We start from the raw sequence: 26524 nt of genomic DNA, 5'->3' as shown, positions 1-26524 counted from the left end.
GGGGCAGGTTCTGCCTGGCGCCCACCACAGGCACGTTATTGCTCCGGAGCAGTGGGAACACTCAAGTTACACAGAGCAGTATTGCCACCCAGAGTTCACGGTTAGCAGCATGGCAAGCAGCCCACACTAAACAAGGTCTGCCCTCACCATTCTAACCAGCTGCGCTGACATCAGCTCCACCAGGCAAGGCAGAGTAGGGTGCTACATTTTAAAATGTACATGCATGGAAAAGCTCCCAGGTTTTTCCTGTTCTTGCTTTTCCAAACAAATTCTCATTTCTGTCTGAAGAAAGCCTCTCATGTTTCCTTCTGCATCACCCAACGCATGTAACTTGAAGGACTGGCCAGAACCTTCAGCCGTCAAGATCAACCCTTTGTTCTCCCTTCTGGAAGGTCAGACTCTCGTCCTCTCTCAAATTCCTCAACTGTGTCCATGCCTAGATAGACTTTTCTCTCAACTCTCTGTCGGTCCATGGGAAATACCCCTCCCCAGAACACGGGGAGGCTCACAGGATGCAAACCACAAGCACCAGGCAGGAAAGGTACGTGAGTTAAAATGGCCTGGTGGGATAGAAAGCAAGGGTTTGGGCATCATTGGTTTACTGGGGGCTCACACTCATCTAAAAGTGTTCACAACCAGTTAAAACAGACAAAACCGTGAGCCAGATCAAACTCAGCCTGAGGTCCACCCATATTAAGACCTCACTGTAAAACAGTATTTCTCAAGGTATCTCTCTAGACCTCACAGACTAGAATCACAGAGGTGCTTATTAAAAATTAGATTCCCGGGCAGTATCCTAAATCAGATTCTTGAGGAGTGGGGCCCAGGAATCAGCATTTTAACAAGCTCCCGGGATGATTCTTTGGCGCAAGAAAGACTGTGAACCACTGCTTTAAAGAAACATACTTAAATTTAAATGTAGAGGACTAAATAATCAATGGTGCACGTTGGGAACACTGAGAACCCACGGCAGCCCGGGAGAAACGTTCCTAGGCAGCGCCAGCCCGCCCGCACACACTCTTAAGGGGCCTGCCTCCCCCTCTCCTTCCAGTTCCGGGTCAGGGCACGTACAGGAAGTCGTCCTGCGTGTTGCCGTTGAAGGTGCCGCAGAGGCCCACAGTGTCTTCTACCCATCGCTGGTCCACCTGCAGGTATAGCCGCGGTCCTTCGCGGTCATAGAGCACCCGCACACCCACGTTGGTCCTCACGCGCAGGAACACGGACGAGAGCCTCCGGATTTCAAAGGCGTCTGGGCACAGAACCGGAGCGGGGATGTAGGAGGTTCAGACAGTATCACCCCATCCACCGCCACCACCTGCATGGCCCACGCTGACCCCCATACCCAGCCCAGTCTTCACACACAGTGAGGCTCTGCCTGGGGGTTGGTTTGGGGAGCCTTGAGAAAATCCTATTCAATGATTAAGTCAGGACCCAGGAATAACCTACCATGGCAGCTCCCGCTGAGAAATTTCTTCTAGCATCGAGTGCCAATTAAAGCTTTGCCTCCCTAAGTCGTGTGTTTCCTTTTCTAGCAAAGGAGAATTCTGTTAACTACCCTTTTTTTTTCCCACAGTGACTACCAGGAAGCTCACAATATGATTTCTGATTCAATTGTAGCAATTTTAAGTTTTAGATTCAGTTGTAGTGAATTTTACACATTTTGTGGCTTGCCTTTTTTTCGGGGGGCAGGGCTCTTTACACTCTTGCATCTCCCCTCTTCTCAATCTTGAGCCCTTATCCTTTTTTCTTTTTTAATTTTTTTCTGGTGCCATTTTATTTCTTAATAGTTTTGCCATTTTTGTTAGATGTGCTTCCTACGAGCTATCACAAATACCTTGTGAAATCAGAAAGGATAATAATTAATAGATAGTGAGAGTAGGGATGGAAGACAGCTCCATTAATATCCTAATGTTAGGAGAAGCCATCATACTGCCATGAAGCCCACTGTCATGTCGGGATGGGGACAAAGACAATTTTATAAGTCCAGAGTCCATGTTCCTGGGACCAAGGTGTCCCCCTGGCCTGATTCACCCAGTATTAGAATGTGAGCTGTTGCCCGTGTGGCAGTGCCTTTGGCCAGAAGAGCCTGGGCCGCCACCTTTCAGCTAGCTCTCATCCACCAGGGCCGTACCGTCTGTGTAGGGTGGGGTGACCTTGTACTGGTCAAACAGAAGGACATCCCCTGCTTGGGTCAGGGTCACCTGCCTCCGAGGGTCCTGATGCAGAATCACTGACACTGACTGGACACAGACTCCATCCTGGTTCTAGAGAGAAAGGAAGGCCAAAGGGGCAGAGTTAGTCTGTCTTGCCTGTTGGTCCCAACAGAGCCCTCCAAAGGCAGGGATTTCAGCACAGTCTGAGGCTAGGGGAAGCCTCCCCACAGTGACAGAGGCCCAAAGGACATTAGGGGTCCTCTAACCAAATGCTTTCATCTGGGGAATGGTAAGGCAGAGGCACAGACTGGAGAAGGTTAGTGGCAGAACTGGGAAAATACAAATAAAAATGATAGTCAACCCTCAGGCTATGACACAGAGCAGAGATGGACCCCAGATGACCCAGAGTCCAGCCCCAGAAACACTGGCCTCCCCACTTGACTGCAATCCAGGACTTTAATTTCATCCTTGTATGGGTGTTTATGTAGCTCTTTCTATGTGTCACATCTTGCAGAGTATCAAGCTCCACTCATAAGCAGGCAGGAAATGAGCTAATATTCTCTAGGCCTCAGGTTCTCATCTCTGAAATGGGTAGTACACATTGGGCCCATTCATACCTCCCTTCCACAGAAGATGGTCACACAGTCATACATGATGAAAATGATATAGTCCCTGCCCTCAAGAAGAATAGATATTCGTGTGGGATACAGACATTAAATAAGTAATTACAAAGTTGGTTAATTATTATTTTGATCAGTGCTGAAAAGAGGTGTAGGGTGCTAGGAAAGCATTTAGTGAGGGAACGAGACTTAGCCTGCAGAGATAGGAAAGGTCATCCTAGGGAATGATAATAGTAATGTAACAATAATCAATAACAATAATGTAACAATATGTAGTAATGTAACAATAATCATAACAATAATATAACAGTTATACTACAATATTATTATAACATAATAATAACAGCTAACTTTAGAGTTATGTTCAAGTACCATTCGGATATATTTTTAAACATATTTACGCACCTAATCATCATAGCAATCTTATTCAGTAAGTACTACTAACTACTCCATTATGCAGATCAGAAAACTGAGGCATGGGAAAAAAGCTCAAGAGCCATTTGAGCTGAGATCAGAAGGATGCATGGAAGCTGGCTGGGTAACGGAAGAAGGCAATGGGGAAGACATCTAGGCAGAAGGAACAACCTGTACAAAATCCCTGACAGGAAGGCTTTTACTGTATTCAAGGATGTAAAAGAAGACCAGAGGGGTCAGAGCCCACTGGGCAAAGTGGTTTAAGGTTCAAGAGGTAGGCAGAGGGCTTCCCTGGTGGCGCAGTGGTTGAGAATCTGCCTGCTAATGCAGGGAACACAGGTTCGAGCCCTGGTCTGGGAGGATCCCGCGTGCCGCGGAGCAGCTAGGCCCGTGAGCCACAACTACTGAGCCTGCGCGTCTGGAGCCTGTGCTCCGCAACAAGAGAGGCCGTGATAGTGAGAGGTCCACGCACCGCGATGAAGAGTGGCCCCCGCTTGCCACAACTAGAGAAAGCCCTCGCACAGAAACGAAGACGCAACACAGCAAAAATAAATAAATTAATTAAGAGTTAGGACTTCAACATATTCATTAAAAAAAAAAAAAAACGAGGTAGGCAGGGGCCAGCTTAGGCAGAGCTTTGTAATATTTTTGAACTTTATCCTAAGTTCAAAGACAGCCAGAGAAAGTGTAACAGGAAAGTAATACAATCGAGCATTGAAATGAACTGATCAGAGCTTGAAATTTTTCAGAAAGACATTGTACAACCAGTTATGACCTTTCTTTTAAGTTTCTGCCCAAGGGGACAATCCCTGAAACAGCTCAAAATCATCGTGCCTAAAACATCACCTTCTTTGTCAAACCCACTTATCCTCTGGTCCCCCCTGGACATGTCACTGGTGCAGGAAGAAAGCCTGCACCTTTAGTCAGTCTTAGGTTCAAATCCTGATGTCACTGAAAACCATAAGACCCTAAAGAACACACTTAACTTCTACAAACCTCTGTTCTCTCCTCTGCAAAATAGAGATACAACATGTGGTTGGTTCACCCTATTGGATACATATAAGAAAAGTGCATGAAATACTTTGGGGTTGCATTTATCAAAGCCACAGAACTTTACAGCACAAAGAGTGAACGCTAATGTGTGCAATCTAAAAAAATCATGTAGGAGGTCAGGGGATCCCAGAATGGAATGCAGACTGTGACAGAAGCATCTAATATATTACAAATATATGAAGCAACCTCACTAAAGGGGTTTTGGGGAAAGCTGTTGACCTAAGTTACTTTGGAAATAAATGGAGTTTGTAAGACTAAGAGCAAAAGGAATTGTGCCGAAGCACTGTACTCTACTTGATAAAGTTATTTCCCATGGAGATAAGGATAATAATTCTGATACTCCTACATGTATACTGGAATTGAACAGTTAGGTAAATGAATAGGTGAATAATGGAAGCCAGGTTTCTGACTGTTGGAGTGGGTGTTTAGAGATAAGCGAGGGGAGGAGGCTAGAATGATCCATATGGCAGTACCTTGGAGTTGGAACATGAGTATGAACTCCTGATTAGCACACATCATATGGTTATTTACAGAAATATTTATTGATATGTGTATATATGTTGGTTAGACAAGGATATGCATGGGTTATTCATATATTTCCTTTCTCTGTCAGCTGAAATGGCCTAAAAGAAATGATACCCCAGTAGCAATGAGCATACCTAGTGCGTGCCCAGGTCTTGGTTTCTGACACCATTCTCTAATAAAAGGAACCAAGAAAGCCTGGTAATATTTTTGCAGAAATGGCTGATTCTAGGACTGGGACAGGAAATATACAAGATGAGCCTGGTACATGTTGTAGGGCCGAAAGGTTAAGGAAGTACATACACACACACATAGTGATGGAGGTGTGTCAAAGGGACACAGGAGCCACGTGAAAGACTGCCCAATGGCCAAAGCTGAACAATCTGAGTAACAAAATTAAAAAGTATTGGATTATAAACCAAATTATAAAATAAGTATCCATGAGGGCTTCCCTGGTGGCGCAGTGGCTGAGAGTCCGCCTGCCGATGCAGGGGAGGCGGGTTCGTGCCCCGGTCCGGGAAGATCCCACATGCCGCGGAGCAGCTGGGCCCGTGAGCCATGGCCGCTGGGCCTGCGCATCCGGAGCCTGTGCTCCGCAACGGGAGAGGCCACAACAGTGAGAGGCCCGCGTACCGCAAATAAATAAATAAATAAAATAAAATAAAATAAATATCCATGAGCGCATGCTGATATAAGTGACTGAATAAATATATCAGAGAGAAAAAAACGAATCTGCAGAAAAACTTGCGTAAATTCTGTGGCTTCAAGGAGGGGAGCATAACTCCCCATTCTTCAAGTGTGGGCTGAACATAACGACTTTTCTTCCAAAGAGAAGAATAGTATGGAAAGGGGGAAAAAAGAGTAACTTCTCGGTGGCAAACACTACCTCAGCTAGATGATCAAGGTCCATATCAACAATAATAAACCACGTTGATAGTGCGTACCCTTGGTAAGATGTGATGAAAAGGACACCTTACCTCCAATCTTCCTCCCCAAAACCCACAACCCCACTCTAACCATGAGAAAAACATCATACAAATTCCAAAAGAGGGGCATTCTACAAAGTAAGTGACCAGTATTCCTCAAAACTTTCAAGGTCATCAAAAATGAAGTGTGAGAAACTATAACAGCCAAGAAGAGCCTAAGGAGATGTGATGACTAAATGTAATGTAGTATCCTAGAACAGAAAAATGACATTAGGTGAAAAACTAAGGAAATCTGAAAAAGCTATGGCTTTAGTTACTGATGTATCCATACTGGCTCATTATTTGTAATTAACGTAAGATGTTAATAATAGGTTGTGGACTTCCCTGGTGGCGCAGTGGTTGAGAGTCCGCCTGCCGATGCAGGGGACACAGGTTCGTGCCCCGGTCTGGGAAGATCCCACAAGCCGCAGAGTGGCTGGGCCCGTGAGCCATGGCCGCTGAGCCTGCGCGTCCGGAGCCTGTGCTCCGCAACAGGAGAGGCCACAACAGTGAGAGGCCCGCATACCACAAAAAAAAAAAAAAGAAAAAAAAATAGGTTGTGACAGGCTTTCTGGACAACACCCAGCCTTGGATCGGGCTCAGCTCTTCCTCCTGCTGGCTGTGGGTTGTCAGAAATGCCCCAAGCCTCTGTAAGCTTGTCTCATCATATTGAAAATAGGGAGAATACTAATAACTACCAAGTGGGGGTATTTTGAGCCTTAAACTAGATGCTGTATGCAGAAGTGATGGACGTTCCTAGCACTGTGCCAGTAGTTTTCATCATCCTCTCCGTCACTGCCCTCACCCCACCCCATTCTGTTCACCCAGACTGAAGTCACAGCTTCCTCTTTGACTTTTCCTGCTTCTCTCCCACATCCCCCCTAACTTTACCAGCCACAGTCAGCCAGTTGCCAAGTCCTTCTGCTTCTGTGTTAATGCATTCTAGAACATTCCAACCTCACTGCCTTTCTCATGTACTCTAATCCTCCTGGATTGCCCTTCCTCCCCATCCTCAAATATACATATTTTATTTCTGTTTGTCTTTCCAGGCCCACTTTTTAGGTCACTCAGCTCAAATGCCACCTCTGCCATGAGGCTTTCCCTCTTCCTTTCATCTACCCCACAGGGGTATTTCTTCCTTCACAGAACTCCCCTCTTACAGCACTGATGGTGTTGTATCTCATACTGAAGCAACCGACCTGAGGACGTGACGGACCTCCCACATCAGGCTGTGAGCTCCTGGCAGGTAAGACCAGGTCAGATTCATCTGTGTAACCCTCACCGTGCCCAGCCCAGGACTGGCCCAAAGCTGGCCCTCCATCAGTTCATCAGCATGGATGACGTCACAAGGGGGAGACCCGGCTCATGGTAAAAAAAACGTGCTATCAAGAGGCGCCATCCAGCACTGAAGCAGGTTACCTCAGGCTGAGGCTGGCCAGCCAGTCAGGGACACGTTAGAGAGAGGGCTGAGTAAGGGACCTCCCAAGGTCCCACAGCCCTCAGGTATTCTAAGACGCCAGACCTCCATAAGTGGGAAGGAGCCCAGCTGGGCTGTGTCTGTCTGCCTTGCCTTTTGCCACCCTCAGGATGTGATGAGAGTGACCCAACTTTTGAGGACAAGTATTCTCTTGACTCAGATAGCAGCCAAGGTCAGGGCCAGGCCATCCTCTGGCAGAAAAAGGGGTGGGGGCCACTGAGGCCTAAGAGGGAGAAAGCCCAGCCCTCCACCTAGTCCACAGCTCAGCATGGGTCCCCAGGGCCAGCGAGGGGCATGTCCAGCTGATGTCTGCTCACACTCAGGGCCCTCAGTGCTGGGGCTGCAGAAGCCAGCAGGGAGGAGGGACTGGGGGTGGCCCCGCCGGCTAGGGGTGTGAGCCCCTGCTCCTCTATGCTAGGAGGGGCTTCAGTGCCACCAGACCAGGACTGGTGAGGTTGGCTAGCACGGTCAGCTCAGGGACAGTGCAGTCACTACTGAGAGACAAACAAGCTCGCATCTACCCCAGACCTGCAGGTTGGCCTTTTGCTCAGTTATGTTCACAAGTGGTTGACACAGCTCAGGGCTCACCTCCTCTAGGAAGCCTTTCCTGATCCACCTCCTCCTCCCACCTGACATCTGGGTGAAACAATAACAGGGAAAAGTTCCTCCATGCAGATCTACTCTGTACTGTCCATGTTGTCACAGCTCCTGTAACATAGTAGGTTATGGGGGTCACTTGTCTGCCTCACGCACCAAACTGTAAGGTCCAGGAGGGCAGAGCCAGGTCTAATTCATCCCAGTCCCAAAGACTCAACACAGCTTCTGGAAGACATAGATGTTCAGTATATGCTGAATGAACGAATGAATAAATGAATAGAGATGCTGAAGGTACAATCCAAGGAAGCAGAGATTAAGTTGAATTAAACTTAAGTTGAATTAAATTTTAGAGATTTTTTTTTTACCATCACATCAAAAAGAATAAAATACCTAGGAATAAACCTACCTAAGGAGACAAAAGACCTGTATTCTAAAAGCTATAAGATGCTGATGAAAGAAATCAAAGATGACACAAACAGATTGAAAGATATACCATGTTCTTGGATTGGAAGAATCAATACTGTCAAAATGACTATACTACCCAAGGCAATCTACAGATTCAATGCAATCCCTATCAAATTACCAATGGCATTTTTCACAGAGCTAGAACAAAAAATTTTAAATTTGTATGGAAATGCAAAAGAACCCAAATAGCTAAAGCAATCCTGAGAAAGAAAAATGGAGCTAGGGATTTCCCTCGTGGTGCAGTGGTTAAGAATCCTCCTGCCAATGCAGGGGACACAGTTTCGAGCCCTGCTCCAGGAAGATCCCACATACCGCGGAGCAACTAAGCCCATGTGCCACAACTGCTGAGCCTGTGTGCCACAACTACTGAAGCCCGCGTGCCCAGAGCCCATGCTTCACAACAAGAGAAGCCACTGCAATGAGAAGCCCGCGCACCACAACAAAGAGTAGCCCCCACTCGCTACAACTAGAGAAAGCCCGTGTGCATCAATGAAGACCCAATACAGCCAAAAATTAATTAATTTAAAAAAAGAAAAACAGAGCTGGAGGAATCAGGCTCCCTGACTTCAGACTATACTACAAAGTTCCAGTAATCAAAACAGTATGGTACGGTGGACACTATAAAACTCTTAGAGGAAAACGTAGGCAGAACACTCTTTGACATAAATTTCAGCAATATATTTTTTGACCCACCTTCTGGAGTAATGAAAATAAAAACAAAAATAAACAAATGGGACTTAATTAAACTTAAAAGCTTTTGCACAGCAAAGGAAACCATAGACAAAATGAAAAGACAACCCACAGAATGGGAGAAAATATTTGCAAACAAATCGACGGACAAAGGATTAATCTCGAAAATATATAAACAGCTCATGCAGCTCTCTGTCAAAAAAAAAAACCCAATCAAAAAATGGGCAGGGCTTCCCTGGTTGCGCAGTGGTTGGGAGTCCGCCTGCCGATGCAGGGGACACGGGTTCATGCCCCCGTCTGGGAAGATCCCACATGCCGCGGAGCGGCTAGGCCCGTGAGCCATGGCCGCTGAGCCTGCGCGTCCGGAGCCTGTGCTCCGCAACGGGAGAGGCCACAACAGTGAGAGGCCCGCGTATCGCAAAAAATAAAAATAAAAAAAATTGGGCAGAAGATCTAAATAGACATTTCTCCAAAGAAGACATACAGATGGACAAAAAACACATGAAAAGGTGCTCAATATCACTAATTATCAGACAAATGCAAATCAAAACTACAATGAGGTATCACCTCACACCAGTCAAAATGGCCTTCATCAAAAAGTCCACAAACAGTAAATGCTGGAGTGGATGTGGAGAAAAGGGAACCCTCCTACACTGTTGGTGGGAATGTAAATTGGTACAACCACTATGGAGAACAGTATGGAGGTTCCTTAAAAAAACTAAAAATAGAACTACCATATGATCCAGGAATCCTACTCCTGGGCATATCCCTGGAGAAAACCATAATTTGAAAAGATACATGCACCCCAATGTTCACTGCAGCACTATTCACAACAGCCAAGACATGAAAGCAACCTAAGTGTCCATCAACAGAGGAATGGATAAAGAAGATGTGGTACATATATACAATGGAATATTACTCAGCCATAAAGAAGAACGAAATAATGCCATTTGCAGCAACACTGGATGGACCTAGAGATTATCATACTAGGTGAAGTAAGTCAGACAGAGAAAGACAAATATCATATGCTATCACTCATATGTAGAATCTAATTTTTTTAAATGATATAAATGAACTTATTTACAAAACAGCAACTGACTCACAGATTTTGAAAACTTATGGTTACCAAAGGGGAAATGTGGCGGGGGGCGGGGAGGGATAAATTAGGAGCTTGGGATTAACCTACACACACTATTATATATAAAATAGATAACCAACAAGTACCTACTGTACAGCACAGGGAACTCTACTCAACATTTTATAATAACCTATATGGGAAAATAATCTGAAAAAGAATGAATATATGTATATGTATACCTGAATCACTATGCTGTACACCTGAAAATGACACAACATTGTAAATCAGCTATATTCCAATAAAATTAAAAAAATAAAAAACAATGAGGCCCAGGACAGGGAAGTGACTCTCAGCTAGCAGATGTTCTGGAGCCAGAACCCAGTCTGCTGCCCCCTGGTTCTGCCCAGAAAGAATGGACAGCAGGATGAGTGGGCTGTGGAAGGACCTGAGGCCCTGCCCTAAATCCCCAGCCTCTCTAGGGGGCGGCAGCCAGGGGTGGCTGGCTGGTTCAGGTCTGGGGTCTCAGCCCTTACCAGGCCACATGGGGCATTCTGCAGTGTCACTGTGAAGGTGCCCGAGGAGCGGCTCTTGGCGAGGATGTACTGACACGTGGCAGGGAACGTGTAGCGGCGGCCATCAAAGGTCGTGAAGTGGATGTCGCCAGTCACTGAACACTCGGCTGAGGGGCAGAGAAAGGCAGCTAACCCAGGGGAGCTGCCCCACAGGGAGTGCCTTGCCCTGCAGCTCTGAGCATGAAGAGAAGACGGCACCCTGTCCTCGGGTATGAGGGCAGTGTCTGGAGCCCTGCCCGCCCCCCGCCCAGGCCTGTCTGAAGGTAGATGCAGCCCTGCCCCGAGCATCTCCCTCTGACAGGAGACCAGGCCCCGAGCATGGAGACCAGTCTCGGTCCAGGCCCCCCACGCTCAGGAAGGAGCCCATGAAAAACCCTCCCTAACAGGGGTGGAGCAAAACCCCTTAATCAGGCAAAGCAGCTCTGAGGAAATGAAGAGGGGCGTGCTGAGCCAACAGAACTGAGTGACCACCCCACGCCAGCAGCAGGCCTGGCCCCCAGCGCTTCCTTGCCCTAAAAGCTGTGGGACTGGTAGGGGGTAGGGTCCAAGATGGGGCCAGACATACCTGGGCAGACAGATGTGCTGCACAGCCACTTGCCCGCAGTGCATGTGCTGAAACACAGAGACCAGGGGGGCAGGGGCTCACCCCTCCAGGACTAGGATAGACGTCGGAGGGTTGCAGGGTCCGCAGAGCTCCTCCCCGCCCTCAGTTTTCCCAGCTCTAAAATGGGTGATGGAGATTCCACCCATAGAGTGGATATAATGAGATCTCCTGACTCAGAGATGCTGAGTGAGCGTTCCCATGTGGTCAGGCTCCCAGATCCTGGAGGGGCAGCCCTGAGAGAAAGCCCCAGAAGTCACCGCCTCCCCCTTCCCCTCTCCCCAACAGTGGACACAGACCAGGTGTTGCAGTCTTCTTTCACCACAGAACCAGTTGGGTACAGGGTCCCGTGGAACTCACAGGGACACTCAGCTGGTGCCACGCAGCCCCCATTCTCGAAGATCAGCCCTAGGGTGACAGCAAAGGTCCACTTAACTTGCCTCCATTCTTGTTCACAACCCTTTCGTGGCTCTCCAGGGCCTGTGAAAAACAGCACCTCATCCACACTCTTTCACCATCCAGCTCACTTTCAAACTTTCTCCTGCATAAATGATTAATCCCCTCTGAGCAAATAACCCCACTTCCAGACCTTTCTCAGAGAACAACCCACCCCAAACAAAATGCATACTGACTAGCTTCTCCTCCCCACCTCTCGAAAGCCTGTCACTGCATCTAGAACCAGCTTAGGTGCCACCTCCTCCAGGAAGCCTTCCCTGACATTCTCTCTTCTTGAAATGAATCCCTATATCTCTTCTTGTCTGAACCGCTGAGCTGGTCCTCACCAGATTATGCCTCAGACTAGAGTCATGTGTGTAAGTGTCTTATCACAGTAACCTGATTTTGATCCCTAAAGTCAATGACTGTATCTTTATATTTTTTATCCTAACCCCCAGCCTAGCCACGTGAGCTGCACACTATAGATGTGCTGCAAACGTGTACACCATGAAAACAGTATGTGGATGAATGTTTAAACAAATGCATGTGTGATAAATGAATAAATGAATGACTGAATGACTTGTCCTCATCTACACACCTTAAAAAGCTCAGTCCCAATGAAATTAAACACCCTGATGAACCTCTCAAGAGCCATAGTTCTGCCCCTACCCTCACCTCCCTTAAGCCATCCATTCATTCATTTATTCACTTATTGCTCGTTCCTTCATTCATTCTGCAAACAAGCATCCTCTGAGCCCTTGCTCCATGCCCATCCGTGTCAGGCCAGGAAGAGGCTGCCAGGCACCCACACCACCCCTCGCATACCGTCGGGGCAGTAGCAGCCATCCACACAGGTTATCTCGCTGTCCACGCAGGATGCCCGGGGCTGGCAGGAGGCGGGGCAGCAGGCGATGCACTCGTTGTAGATAAAGGCCTTCTCCTTGCAGTGCACCGCTTGCAAGGAAGGGAGCAGTATGGCCTGACAGCTCCCTTCTGGCCCCAGCTCTGCCAGGACCCACCCAGGACCCACCCCAAGCCCTGGGGAGGGGGGGTGGGAGGGCTTTGATTTTCCTGATTCCCCTAGTTCCAGTGGGAGCACCAGGTGACCAGGAAATTAGTGAGAGCCTGGGAGATGCCGAGAGCCACCCTCATCTCACTCGGTGGCCCCAGGCCAGTCCCTCTGTCTCTGAGTCTCAGTTTTCCCATCTATCACATGCAGATGCAACCTTAGGCCTTAACGCTCTGATAACTGTGGTTCTCAGCAGGACAGGACATTGAGCTGAGGCCTGGGAATGCCACCCACAGCCCCAGGACAGAACTTGTTGGAATCCCTCCCTGCCCACCACCAGGCTGCACCTACCGCATGGCCGGAGCTGGTTCCTCCACCCCTGCAGGGGCTGACCTGCCTGGGCACATGCCCGGGCATACTCTGCCAGCGCCCGGCACCAGGTGGCTTCATCACCCGCTGATCTGTGCAGGGAAACCGAGGGTCACACTGGAGTGAGATCCACCCTGTAGCCAGCCCGCCAGCACCCGATAGAGACCGCCAGGGCTCAGGGCACCCTTCCTCGCCATGCAGCTGGGAAAGGGAGCCAGGGAAGGCAGCTAGGTATACAGACCCCTAAGCTGGAGGCAGGAAACCTGGGCTCTAGTCTCAACATTGCCCCTGACTTACGTGACCCTGAGCGGGTCAGGCCCCATTTCTGGGCCTCAGCTGAATGGGGAAGGTCTGTCCTATGCAGATAAGAGTATCAGAGCTTTGGAAAGCATATCTGTTAGGGTCTGGGATCATCAAGCTCAGTGGCCCACCTGATGAACTCCCACCCCAGACTGGGAGAGGTCTCCCTTCAACCCAATACCCCCCACCCCCCCGGCTCCCCACTCACTGGCAGAGATCGCTGGTACAGCTGGCCGTGAAGGGCAGAGGGCTGACATAGGCATGGCAGGCATCAAAGGGGGGCCGCAGCAGTGCCTCACAGCGGTCATACACACCCTGGGGCAAGGGCCAGGAGCCAGAGCTGGGGGCTGGCAGGGCCAGGTAAAGCCCTCTGACTTTGCCAGTCCCATACAGCACCCCAACTTGAGCCCGAGGGAGAGAAAGGGCCGGGTAGAGAGCAGACAGAAGGGGCATGGGCACCAACAACCCTGGGCCCCTGCAGCCAATGACTTCCCAAGAAGCAGAAGGAAACCAACCTAAGCCAGACACTAGGGTGGGGGTAGAGGCTGGAGTGGGGGGCTCTCCCCAGGATCCAGACCTGCATGGTTCCCTGGCTCTGCTGCAGGCACGGAGGGCGAGGCAGGGAGGAGGTCGTGGGCCCTGGGGGCTGGTTGGGGGCCCGCTCCTGCCAGCTGTGCACAAATTCAGCCACATCTTCCGTCAGCTTCCCTGTAGGGGAGAACTAGCATGACCACAGGCGGGGAGCCCGAGGGGAGGCAGATGGAGCCCAAGAGATGCCAAGAGGAAGGCAAGGAGTTGTAGAACCCAGCCTCGAGCTCCCATCCCAACCTGCATTTCCCTACGGAGCCGTTCTCCTGAAAAATCCGTGTGGTAAGAATAGTCAAGAATGCTCAAGACCCTGTGAGTTCCCTGGAGTAGATCCCTGCTGCTCTAAACTCTGGAAAGCAACACCATGCAATCGAAGGAGAATGAACGCGTGAGCCTGAACAAGCTCCGTACCGCTCTGAGCCCGAGTCTCCCCACATGTGAAACAGGGCAAAGGGTCCCCTTGTGAACTGACTGCAAGGACTATATGAGACCATGTGGGTAAAGTGTTCAGTGTGTCGTGGCGGCTCAAAGGTGTCACTTCCCTCCTGGCCAGAGTCACCATGATGTGGCCTGAACCCTTCGCTTTAACTTCTTTTTTTTTTTTCGGTACGCGGGCCTCTCACTGTTGTGGCCTCTCCCGTAGCGGAGCACAGGCTCCGGACGCACAGGCTCAGCGGCCATGGCTCACGGGCCCAGCCGCTCCGCGGCATGTGGGATCCTCCCGGACCGGGGCACGAACCCGTGTCCCCTGCATCGGCAGGCGGACTCTCAACCACTGCGCCACCAGGGAAGCCCCACTTTAACTTCTTGCCACTCCTGCTGGAGCCTTTCTCTTCTGGGCTCCCTCTAGCCCCCTGTGCCCTGCTGCCACCCCAGCCCCCTCCATCCCCCACTCACCTTGCAGGGTCAGTGCCACCTAGCAAAGTGCCCATTAGAGCCCCACACAACCCTAGCAGACATTCTCATCATGGCTGTTTTACAGATGAGGAAACTGAGGTCCAGAGAGGTTAGAAGATGCCTGAGGCCACACACTTGGAAGGGGCCCCTGGCCTCCCAATGGATCTTTAGTGCCATGACCCCAGGGTTCGGTCTCAAGTCCCTTTCCACCCCTTCCAGCCTGACCTATCCTCCATCCCCACCAAAATCCCTTGGAGGCCACCTGCCCTGCACCTCACCATAGCTGGTCACCAGGTCGTCCTGGGGGTCGGCGTTGTTGTTCCCACACAGCCCATGGGTCCAGCCCAGGAGCTCTGGGCTCATCTTAATGTAGACAGCCGAGGTGCCATCCCAGGCCAACGTGAAGGCCGACTGATGCCGCACGAGGATATAGCCAGCAAGCCGCTGCAGGCGCATGCTCCCCATCACATGGGGCAGCTGGACCCTGCAGGGCAAAGCCAGAGCTTCAGGGCGTCCACACCACCTCCACGAGCCCAGTCCCTTCACCAGAGGACCCACCATCCCCTACCTGAAGGACCCACCATGTACACAGGACCTGCCTCACCCCACGGCCACTGGTACCACAGGGTGTGAGGTCCTTATTTTCCCTGCCCCTGACTTCTTGGGTGCCTGGAAGTCCACCATCAGAAAGGGGTTCTTTTGTTTTCAGAGTTTTAAAGTTGCTTTTTAAAATTGCAATCTTCTGGGACTTCCCTGGTGGTCCAGTGGGTAAGACTCCATGCTCCCAATGCAGGGGGCCCAGGTTCCATCCCTGGTCAGGGAACTAGATCCCACATGCATGCTGCAACTAAGAGTTCGTATGCCACAACTAAGAGCCCACGTACCGCAACTAAAGATCCTACATGCTGCAACTAAGATCCAGTGCAGCCAAAATAAATAAATAAATAAATATATATATATATATTTTTTTTAATAAAACAAAATTGCAATTTCCCTTGCTATCTGGAATCACAATGAGGGCAATCATGAGATTCTGAGCACTAATAGTGGTGGCTTTTTATACCAAAATTATTGATGTATCTTTTATTGACGGTGCTTCAATAAACAAAGTGCAGTTAGTAAAGTGAAAAAAAAAATAAAATAAAATTGCAATTTCCCTGGCAGGGATAAATCTTAGAGTGACTGAATTTGCCAGTTCCTTTCTCCTAGACAGGAGACGTGGTATAAACAGATATCTATTTTGCTTATATTTTTGGTGGGGAGCAAGAAAGGAGTAGGAAGAGAAAAAGAAAAAGGCAAGAGAGAAGACAAACAGGGAATGAAAGAAAAGATGCAGGGCTACAGCAATCTTGACACCTTCCCCATTTTACCGGCACAGGCTCGCCTAGCCAATCTGGAATTTGGCAACTTTCACCCGACTGGAAATTAGGAGGAAGACAAATGAAGGGTCTAACCAGCCAAAGCTGGTACCAAAAGATCCATGTACCAATGCTTCTTTCACAGGAGAAACCCCTGGGCCTTCACTTCTACACTCAGCCCCAGAAAGCTTGGTTACCCAGCGTCCAGGTCTGAAGCAGGAAATAAAAAAGGGGAGAAGGGTCAGTGCAGGAAGGTCCCCCTGACAACATGAAGTGGCAGTGGACAGCAAGGGAAGGAAAGGCCAGTGAAGAAGAAATGCAAGAAAGATTTCAGGGGGCTTCCCTGGTGGCGCAGTGGTTGAGAGTCCGCCTGCCGATGCAGGGGACACGGGTTCGTGCCCCGGTCCGGGAGGATCCCACATGCTGCGGAGCAGCTGGGCCCGTGAGCCATGGCCGCTGAGTCTGCGCATCCGGAGCCTGTGCTCCGTAACGGGAGAGGCTACAACAGTGAAAGGCCCATGTACCACACAAAAAAAAAAGAAAAAGAAAGATTTCAGGAAGGACCACAGTCTGGGGCCTTTTGGTGTAGGAAGCTGGGACTTCACCCCTCGAGTGGTCCCTCAGGCATCCCTGATGTCCCAACAAGGTAAGTGACATTCAAAATGAGCCCAGGCCATCAGAAAAGGGTGAAAGTGTGCTCAGAATCTGCTCTGAGGATGCTTCAACTATGTATGATACACTCAGGAAGATTTCCTTCAACTTGTGAAAGAAAAGAAAATTAAGCATGCTTATAGTGGTAAATTCTCAGCTATCTGGAAACTCTGCTATTTGCCTGAAAACCCACTGTCTAGAAATCCTGACAGTTCCAGAAAATTGTGAGGGACTCTTTCTGCAAACCCAGCTGACTAGAAACCCAGCTGGCCTGCCAGTACGCTTCTGCCCTGGTGTGCTGCTGTTTGCTCCCTGAAAATAATTTCCTTGAGGCTTGAGAAGGGAAGATGCTTACCCATCCACCACCACCCATGCCAGGGAGTAGGGGAGCTCAGGGCAGAAGATGTTACAGTTACCTTATGCCTCCATGGGTGACCTCCTTGGCCAGATGGATCTCCTGCTCACCCGCTAAGAAGAGGCTGACAGACCTGGAGCAGGTGTAGGGGAAAGAGCCACACTGCGGGTCGTTGTGCACCTGGTGGGGGAGAAGGGGCAGTTCGGAGGCCAGTGTGCAGGTTCCTGCCATACACCTGGCCCCAAGCTTCGGTTATGGGCCCAGGGGCACCCTGTTGAGCTTCCACTAATGCCAACAGCCTGACTGCTGCGTGCCAAGCTCGTTTCCTCTGTGATCTCTCTCAGTCCCCACAATACCACAGGAAGGTCAGAGCTCTCATCATCTGCATTTCAGAGAGGAGGCAACTGGTGCTCAGAGAGGTGAAGGGACACACACAGCCAGGATTCTAATTCAAGTGTGCTGTCTTCCTATTTCCAGACTTTTCTATTTATCCATCCCAGGTTATCCCATTGGATTGAAAGCCCAGTTACACGCTCACACCATCTCACACTCACAAACCACACACACACACACATCTCGTATGTGTATCACAGGGCACTCTCAAAGCACACACTATAAACACACACTCCTACCACAACCCTGGCAGATACAGCCTAGCCCTCCCCTGCACACACAGGCACACATGTCACTCCTGTGCTGCCTGTCACATACATGTCGCCTCTGCTCCCTGCTCAGACAGAACCTATACATCCAAGGTCATAGGACCCAAGGAGGGGAGGGATGGGGTTCCCAGAGTTTAGGGAAAACTCTGAAAATGTCAATCTGTCAAATGTGGAGACCCGTCCCGTGAGTGAGCAAACCTTCCACTAGGGGCTTCCCTGGTGGTGCAGTGGTTTGGAATCCACCTGTCAGTGCAGGGGACAAGGGTTCGAGCCCTGGTCCGGGAAGATCCCACATGCCGCGGAGCAACTAAGCCCATGCCCCACAGCTACTGAACCTGTGCTCTAGAGTTCGCAAGCCACAACTACTGAGCCTGCCTACCACAACTACTGAAGCCCGCGCACCTAGAGCCTGTGCTCCGCAACAAGAGAAGCCACTGCAATGAGAAGCCCGCGCACCGCAATGAAGAGTAGCCCCCGCTCGCTGCAAGTAGAGAAAGCCTGCGCACAGCAACGAAGACCCAATGCAGCCATAAATAAATAAACAAACAAACAAACAAACCTTCCACTAGATTATCATTAAATGTGGTTAAGCAGCCTGGAGTCATTTCAACTAAAAGTGGGACCTGTGAAAGCCATTCCATAGTCTAAATATTTTTCAAACTTTTGTGACCATGACCCATAGTGAGAAATATATACACATATAAATAAAACAAAAGTTTTACAAAATAATATTACCACTATTAATGTGTAATGCATCCTTATGATATTTTCTATTTACAGTCTCTTTTTTCTTTCTTTCTTTTTTCTTTTTAGGCTGGTTATGACTCATTAAGTTCATTTCATAACCCATGAATGTGTGGCATCCCATTGGTCTAAGTAATTGTGACATATCCAGCACGAAATGCCACAGTCATGATGTGTGATATCCATGATAGCCCGAGGCAAAGCGGGAGAGTTGGTCAGGGCTCCCAGTGCATCCAGGGCATAGCCCCCAGGCAGCCTCTTGGCAGGTCTATGCCTGAGACAGAAGGGGCACACCCAGCTGGCAGAGGAATGACACTGAGCACCGGGATCTCCCCTATCTCCCAACCCCTTGGCCTTAACTCCGCACTGGCCAAGGTGCCCTCCAGCAGAGCTGGCTCCCCACGTAGACTCTCCTCCAGGTAGAGAGCTGTGCCTGCAGGTGACTGCCCACCTGACACACAGGGTGAACGTGAAAATCAGGTCTGCCCGACAGTGAGTCTCACACGTGTTCATATACCAGACAACTTTTACTGAGCATTAATCTAGGTACTGGGAACAGCAGTTGAAAAACACACTTCCTGCTTAGAAAGCTTATATCTGGAGAGTAGGACCAGAAACAGACCTTTGTAAGAGAAACACAATGACAGGGTAATGATGCAGAACTTTGGTTCCACAGAAAGGAGCCCCTGAGCCCACTCAGGAGGTCAGAGCATGCAGAAAGGCTTCTTAGAGGAGATCACCCTAAAGTGAGTCATCCAGGACCGCTACCATTTCCTCTGTGGCACCATGCTCTTTCTTATCTAAGGTCCGTAGCACCCAGTGTTCCGTTGGCCTAGAATGTTCTCACATCCGCCCCCACCCCAACCCCTTCACTTGGCTAGCTCTAATTCATTCTTCAAATCCCAACTTAAACATCACTTCCTCCAGGAAGCCCTCCCTGATCACCATCCTTCCCAATAAGCAAGGTTAGGTTTTCCATCACATGCTCTTCTAGCATTTGGAACTTCTCTATTGCACTCAGTTGCACTTGAAATGATTCATTTGACTTGATGTCTGTTTTCCCCATTACACTATAAGTTCCATAAGGACAGAGGCCACATCTGTGTCTTTGTTCACAGAGCCAGCAACAGGCCTTGTGGCAGGAGAAGAGTATAATTACGCACTTAATAAATACTTGGTGAGTGAGAGACTAAGTGAATGAATGGCCAGGGGCAACCAGTAATGGGTGGGTGAGTGAGAACCATGGAGCCCTCAGCTCACTCCAGGTGCAGATGCCCTGGGCGGGAGCTGGGAGGGGAAAAGAAGGTGCCAGCCTCTCTAACCATGACAAGTAGATCCCAAGCCAGCCCAGCCTTCAGGGCCTAGTGGAACCTTCCTAGACAGGCAGGGCAGGGAACACCTCACCTGGACTGAGAAGGTCTGCCCCTCGGGTTCATGGCGCCCCACCAGGGTGTAGCTGCCCTTCCCAGACAGGTAGTAGTAGAGGCCGTCAAATGTCTCCACGTGATGCTGTCCCCACGCCCGGCAGATGCTGTCCCGCTCAGGGCCGACATTGTACACTGAGCCAGAGAAAAAAGAAGCTGTCTGTGTAGCAGCAGTCGGCACCGAGCCAGAGGCCGGTGGGTTCCAGCCCTGGCGGGGCCACCCCCTCTCCCGTCCAGCCCAGAACCCCACGTCTCAGGCCCGCAGATTCCCCTGTACCCATGGCCCCTCTCGGAGGTGGGATGGAGCCCAGACCCACCCATCTGGCAGCGCGGCCCAGTGGCATTGAAGCGTCTGCAGTCGCAGAAGGCCGGGTGCACACACTCACCCCCGTTGAAGCAGGAGAACAAGTCTGCAAGGGAGACAGAAGGCACCTTCCCGTCAAGCCAAGATTGGCAGAACCCATCGAGGCAGCACCTCCCTCAGGCTGGGACCCCAGGCCCCAGCCCTCCCAGATCTACATGGAACTCAAATCCCCATCACAGGTAGCCCCAGCTTTCCTCAGTAGCTAGCTTTAATGGCGGCAGGAGTAGGGCACCTCAGACGGCTGCCCCGCCCCATCCCTAGCAGGCTGTGGGGTGGGGTCTCAGAGTACCTGCCTTCCATTTGTACCAAGTGGCCCCCAGGCCAGCCCCACCTAGGCCTTCAGCTTCCTAAGCTAGAAGTTCTTGGCCACCAGGCAAGGCAGGCAGAACTACGAATATGCAGCATGTGGGGTGAGCAGGGAGACTGCCCAGAGATCTTCATGTACTGCTCTTCCTCGCTGTCCCATAAGCTCCAGGAAAGAGTCCAGGGCGTAAACCAAGGGAAGGGGAGGGGCCGCACATGTGGAATGTAGTGGAAAGGAAGGCCACAGAGGATGAGAGGACAAAGCAGAGTGTAGTGAAGGAAGGAGCCATGATGTGAGAAGAGGGGCCACAGACAGAGGCCAGATGAGGGGAGAGGCCATGGACACAGGACAGGCGAAGGGAGAGGCCATGGGCATAGGACAGGGCAAGGGGAGAGGCCACAGAAAGTAGAAAGAGGCTACAGACACAGGGTGACGTAGAGAGGGAAAAACAACCACTAAACAAGAAGCTCGGTCTCTCTGGAGTCAGATAGTGTGAGGCAGACAGACGCAGAGCCACGGTCATCAGGACAGGATACTTCCTCAGCCAGGAAGGAGAAAGCAGAGTGGAGCTGGAGGCTGGGGCTGGGGACGGTGAAAAGAGACCCCATGCAGGGAAAAGAGGTCCCAGGAGGCCCCGAGAGGAGCCTGGGCCTGCGCTCACAGGGCTTTCCGCAGGCCAGGGCCTCCCACGGGCCACAGGGAGGGGGCACTTACAAGACGGTGCACATTTGGCACGATGGAGTCGCCTTTCCCAGGAAGACATGGCCAAGGAGTCCAGGGCTTCAGCCTCCTTTTAAAGACAGGAGACGAAGAGAACGCAGTCAAGGGCTGACCTCAGGGAGCGCAGCCTTCCCGGCGGTCACAGCCCTTCCTGCCCCTCAGCTGGAGGGAGGCAGGCCCTTTGCCGCTAGGTACCTCAGTCACCCCACTTCCCCAGACCCCCCTCTGAGAGGTCTGCAAGGCAGGATTTTCAGGCCTGCCCTAGGTCCGGAGGAAGGAGGCCTGGTTTACACCCTCCCAAGTGGCGTCGTGGTGGCAGGCTGGGGAGGCCTGTAGCCTGAACACACCCGCTGCCCTCCATGCTCCAGTGTGTCGTTCCCCGCACCCCCCCCAGCACCTTCCCTCCCTAGTAAACCTCTGTGTCCTCCACAGCCTGGAACAAAACCCCCTTGTCTGGAGAACAAACACGACACCTCCTCACCACAGAAACCACATGGGGCAGAGCTAAGAAACAAAGGCAGCCCCTCACCCCGGGGCAGGGGGGCATCCCCCCGTCCCCCCACCTAACATTTTGGACTCTTCTAACAGCAAACACAGTGCCTCACACATCACCACCGGCTGTCCTCAGAACTCAGCTCTGAGTCAGAACTCTCCCTGATAGCACACATCCGAGGACACAGGCAAAGCCCCGTGAGACCCTATATCCCAGACCAGAAGCCCCAATGCACGGTCTCCAGAGATACAAAGCATCTGAAATCAGGACTGCCCGAACATCACGTGTGTTCAGTCACCACACGGCTAGCCACCCTCTCAGGACTCCAGCCCGAGGTGTCTAACGTGACGTCACCTGGGACTGGGACCCTGGGCACAGCAGGCTCCTCCCTCTCAGGACCTCAGCCCCCTCATTTGTACAACTTCCCGGACTGGGTGCCCGGTCCGGCCCAGGGATGGTGAACGGGAGCACGTGTTCTTGCTCACAGGGCCAGCGAGGCACAAACCACACTGAGGGTGCTTGTCTCACATGTTTTCTCCCTCACTGTCACCTCTGCATGCCCAGGCTGAATCCCCAGCCTCTAGCAAAGGACTTGGAGCACAGGAAGTATGCAGAGCACCTGATCCCTGGAGCCCAACCCCAGCTCTTTGCACCTCCTGCAGGCACCCACCCCCTCCCCCTTCACTGTCCTGCTGACCCCATCGGAGGTCACTGGCCCTCCTCGACTAGGTATCAGTGTTCTCACTCCCTGGTTCCTGGGTCCTCCCAGCTCTTCTTACTCTGTAGATCCAGGCTGAGCCCAAGGAGTCAGGCTTCCCACCCTGGTAGTAGTCGGTCTCACAGGGCCTCAAAGACCACTGGCAATGGAAGAGAGCAGCCGGGGAAAGGCTCATCACCAACATCCCCCAGGCCTGCAGAGCTTAATTCAACTTGGTCCCTGTGCCTCTCCCCTCCTCGCCCCCCTCTCCCCCAGATGTGGCCCCTGAGATCGGCCTTGTGAGGGTAAGACAGCCTGTGCTGCAAAAAGTCGAGGCCATTTTCTGGAGAAGAATTTTAAATCCTGTCCAAATGATTCATCTTCAGCATAGATCAGGAGTTCTTAATCATTTTTATGCAATGAACCCCTCTGACAATCTAGTGAGGCTTACGGGCCCCTTCTTGGAATAAATGTTTCTAAATACATAATATAAGACATGTGATTACAAAGGAAATCAAACATATTTCAATGCATTATCAAATATTTTATAAAACTGGGTGACAGTAATATTTGTGCTTCTTTATTAATACGTTAAATCACAAGACCAAGCAGCAGGCCGTATCACTGCCAGAATCTGGGGGCAGTGAGCCATAAATGAGATCTGGAGATAGCAACAATGATTGCAAGGCGATAGGAAAATATCTGTGATTTCTACCGGTGACAGTCACAGACACTGCTATTATGCTGTGGTCTGTAGCCTCTAGTAATAATTAAAGGGAAGGCTAAATTTCAGTTCCATCGAGGAACAAATGCATTTTTCCCCCATCCAAGTTCACGGACTCCTGCTCTACACCATCAATTCTCTGGAGAATGGCTGAGCTCTATAGAGTGAGGCAGCACTGAAATGAAGGGTGGTGGTCTACCGGTCTGAGACCCCCCTCCCTCAGTGAAGAGGGCACTCCAGGCAGAAGCCCTCAAAGGATCCCCAGGTTCACTTTCTAACTAGTAGCCTCATTCCTCCCCACCCTCCCCCCACTCCAGCAGCATTAAAGGAGGGCCATTCTAACCCCTTGTTTGCTCTAAGGAGTAACGTGAGAAACCTACTGGGGTTGCCAGTAGGTTGGTCTAGATGCTTCCCCAAGGAAAAGAAGGGGAGGCCTACCCTGGAATCCAGCAAGGAAAGAAGCCCACTAGGGGAATGAGATGCTTGGGGAAGGATCGTTACCCCACTAAGGTACAGGGATTCCTGGGGTCTGGAGGGGCGTTCATGATACGGGGGAACAGGCTGGCTCCCTTGCTCTGCTGTGCCCTGAGGGCCCCGGCAAATCATTCACCTACCTCAATTTCCCCATCTATAAAAAGAATGATAAAAAATTTTTTAAATAAAATAAAAATAAATAAAAAGAGTGATGACATTATCTTTCAATTCAAACTGTACCTGACTGTGATTCTAAAACTTGGGGTCTGAGGAAATGGGCAAAAGAGAAAAAAAAACCCATATAATCCAGACATTAGAAAATAAGCATGCCCTTAGTAGATGCAAACCATTAGATACAGAATAGATAACAAGGTCCTACTGTGTAGGACAGGGAACTATATTCAACATCCTGAGATAAACCATAATGGAAAAGAATATAAAAAAGAATGTATACATATGTATAACTGAGTCTCTTTGCTGTACAGCAGAAATTAACACAACATTGTAAGTCAACTATACTTCAATTAAAAAAGAAAAGAAAAGAAAAGAAGTATGCCCCCTCCTACCTTGGGGTCTTCATATCTATTTCCAAAGGGCAGGTATTTGTTTTCTTTTATAAATGATGCTCCCATCCTACTGGCACAAGGAGCTCCCCACAGCTGATCCCCAGAGCCAGGGTGCGTGAATTGAGGCTCGAGATTCTCTGGGGGGCCTGGCTTCGGGTAGGCTGAATTTGTAACATGTTCGTGGTTGTAGAAAGGAGACAAATGCAGGCCAGGATTAGAAAGAAAAATTGAGTCACCTGATCCAGAGACCGAAGAAGTTTGGCAAAGAGAGAGAACAAAGCACCACCTCTCCCTAATGCACGGAGGAGCTGGGGAGGGTAGGCAACAGTGAATGGTCAAGACTCAGAGGATGGTAGTCAGGGATCTGTTTCTCAACCAACCCTTCCTTGCAAACCCCACCAGGTGGCCCGGTTTTTCTCTCTCCTCTCAAGGCAGCACTCCTGGGGCACTGCTCAGGGATGAAGAAGGGCCTCTGACAGGGTTTAGACCAGGCAGGGAAAAGAGACTACACTCTCCCAAGCTCTCACCTTCCTACTTTCACCAAGGGAAGGAAAGAGCTCAGCTGTCTCCTGATAGCACCTTTGTGCCCTCCTCCTCTAAAAAACAATTTTTAAATCAATAAATAGATAAACTGGCTACAGGGCCCCAAGAGATTAGGAAAGTGGGAGTAGAGGCATCCTATAAATTTGCATACTTCAAACACATTCTAGGAATCTTGTTTGTTCCCTCTGAATAACTGCAAAGACACCCTTCCTGCAACCTACAGAGCTCCCTGCCAGCCTCAAACCCAGAGAGAAATAAGCCCCTGCCCAGTGAAGCCTCCCTTCCCCAGGCCTCCCCTTACCTGGCCTCCCATCACTGTTGTAGCATCCCCTATGGCAAGGATCGCCTCCTGACGGCTGTGGCTAGATGAGAAACAAGCCTGGCATGGGTGAGGGGATAGGAGTGGGCCATGCCTCCCCACCACCCCCAGGCCCATCCCACCCTCTGTGCTAACCCCTGGGGTCACCCACGCCAGGAATAAAGATGGAACCAGTGAGTGGGGCAGCACAAGCTCTTGCCTACTCACCTGGGATCCTGGGCTGGCTCAGGCTGCAGCTCTGCATTGCCCCAGGGTGTGGGTGCTGCGGCTGGGGAGCGGGATTACTCTCCACTCAAGCGATGCCTCCCACCACCCGCTCCCCACCTGCTAGGAAGCCTCTCTCACACCCCATTCTCTCTCCCTGCAGCCTTCTCAAATCCTTTCTCCCCCTCCCTGGCGACTCTTCTCCAACAAGGTGTCCCTCCTCCTTCCCACTCTCTGTGCCCCAGTTCTCTCTGGTTCCCCCCACTTGGGTCTCTTCCACCCTGCCCAGCTTGAGAGCCATTCCCCTGGTTGTGGCTGACCTTTCTTTCCTTCTGCGGTCCCTCTCCCCCGACCCACTCCCTGGCTGTCCCCCTGCCCTCCCTCAAACCTTCTTTCTTTCCTGCCTCTCTCCAACTTGCTCAGGCCCGTCCCCCTAAACGTTCCCTCAGCCCCCTGGGGTCCCCTAGTCCACACCCGTCTCACCGAGAGACTGTAGCGGCAGAGACTCCCCTGCCGGCTCACTCCGGGGCAGCCAGACGCAAGCGACTAGCAGGCAGAACGCGGGCGCCGGGGCCCCCATAAGGGCACGCGGGGACTAGGAAGCCTGAGCGAACGGCCAGGGTCCCGAGTGCCTCTCCCGCAAAGGCAGGGTAACACCTACTCGTAGGAGGCCGCCGTCCCTCTCGCTCTCTTGCCCTGGGCTTCCCTTCGCCCCGCCTCCCAGGCTCTTGGCTCCGCCCTGAGCTAGAGTGACAGGACTGCCCAGCTCATTACCATAATTTAGGCGCCTGGCCGTGGCCCCGCCTTTGCCCTTCTTGGCGTTAGGCTGCACCTCCCCAGGGGAGGCTGGATTCAGATCACTCAGCCCTAAGTCCCTTGGGGGAGCAAGGAGGCAGTCTGTGCAACTTCCAACATCCCTTGCTCCTCAGAGATCCCTGGCTCTGGAACCTGGGTTTCCGAAGCCCCTAACACCAGAGACCCAAGATGCCGGTATGAGTCTGGTCTTATGCACTCCTTTTACAAAGGTCCCGGGACATGCTACTCCGTGGTCAGTGGCAGACCAGGGCTCAGGCCTGTGCAGTCCTAGCCTGTGCTCCCACCTCTCCCCACTACAGCC

At 50.9% G+C, this 26524-nt stretch overlaps 1 protein-coding gene across 1 annotated transcript in view; it reads right to left on the bottom strand.

Moving 5' to 3' along the window:
* OTOG (otogelin) overlaps nt 1-26112 on the bottom strand; it is an 87428-nt gene extending 61316 nt beyond the window's left edge. Inside the window, exons 1-17 of the mRNA XM_033862603.2 lie at nt 25891-26112; nt 25411-25471; nt 25186-25246; nt 21382-21457; nt 20317-20409; nt 19980-20134; nt 17231-17349; nt 15084-15289; nt 13898-14028; nt 13529-13635; nt 13003-13112; nt 12468-12596; nt 11507-11615; nt 11172-11218; nt 10568-10713; nt 2132-2264; nt 1072-1249 (exon numbers count right to left, since the gene is read on the bottom strand). Coding sequence (XP_033718494.1) covers nt 1072-1249; nt 2132-2264; nt 10568-10713; nt 11172-11218; nt 11507-11615; nt 12468-12596; nt 13003-13112; nt 13529-13635; nt 13898-14028; nt 15084-15289; nt 17231-17349; nt 19980-20134; nt 20317-20409; nt 21382-21457; nt 25186-25246; nt 25411-25471; nt 25891-25987 — 1958 coding nt within the window. The 5' untranslated portion in view covers nt 25988-26112. The remainder of the gene's footprint in view (nt 1-1071; nt 1250-2131; nt 2265-10567; nt 10714-11171; nt 11219-11506; nt 11616-12467; nt 12597-13002; nt 13113-13528; nt 13636-13897; nt 14029-15083; nt 15290-17230; nt 17350-19979; nt 20135-20316; nt 20410-21381; nt 21458-25185; nt 25247-25410; nt 25472-25890) is intronic.
* Nucleotides 26113-26524: the final 412 nt, after the last annotated feature.

Source organism: Tursiops truncatus, chromosome 8 (assembly GCF_011762595.2).
Source record: "Tursiops truncatus isolate mTurTru1 chromosome 8, mTurTru1.mat.Y, whole genome shotgun sequence".
NCBI lineage: Eukaryota > Metazoa > Chordata > Mammalia > Artiodactyla > Delphinidae > Tursiops > Tursiops truncatus.
This window is presented reverse-complemented; position numbering and strand designations above follow the sequence as displayed.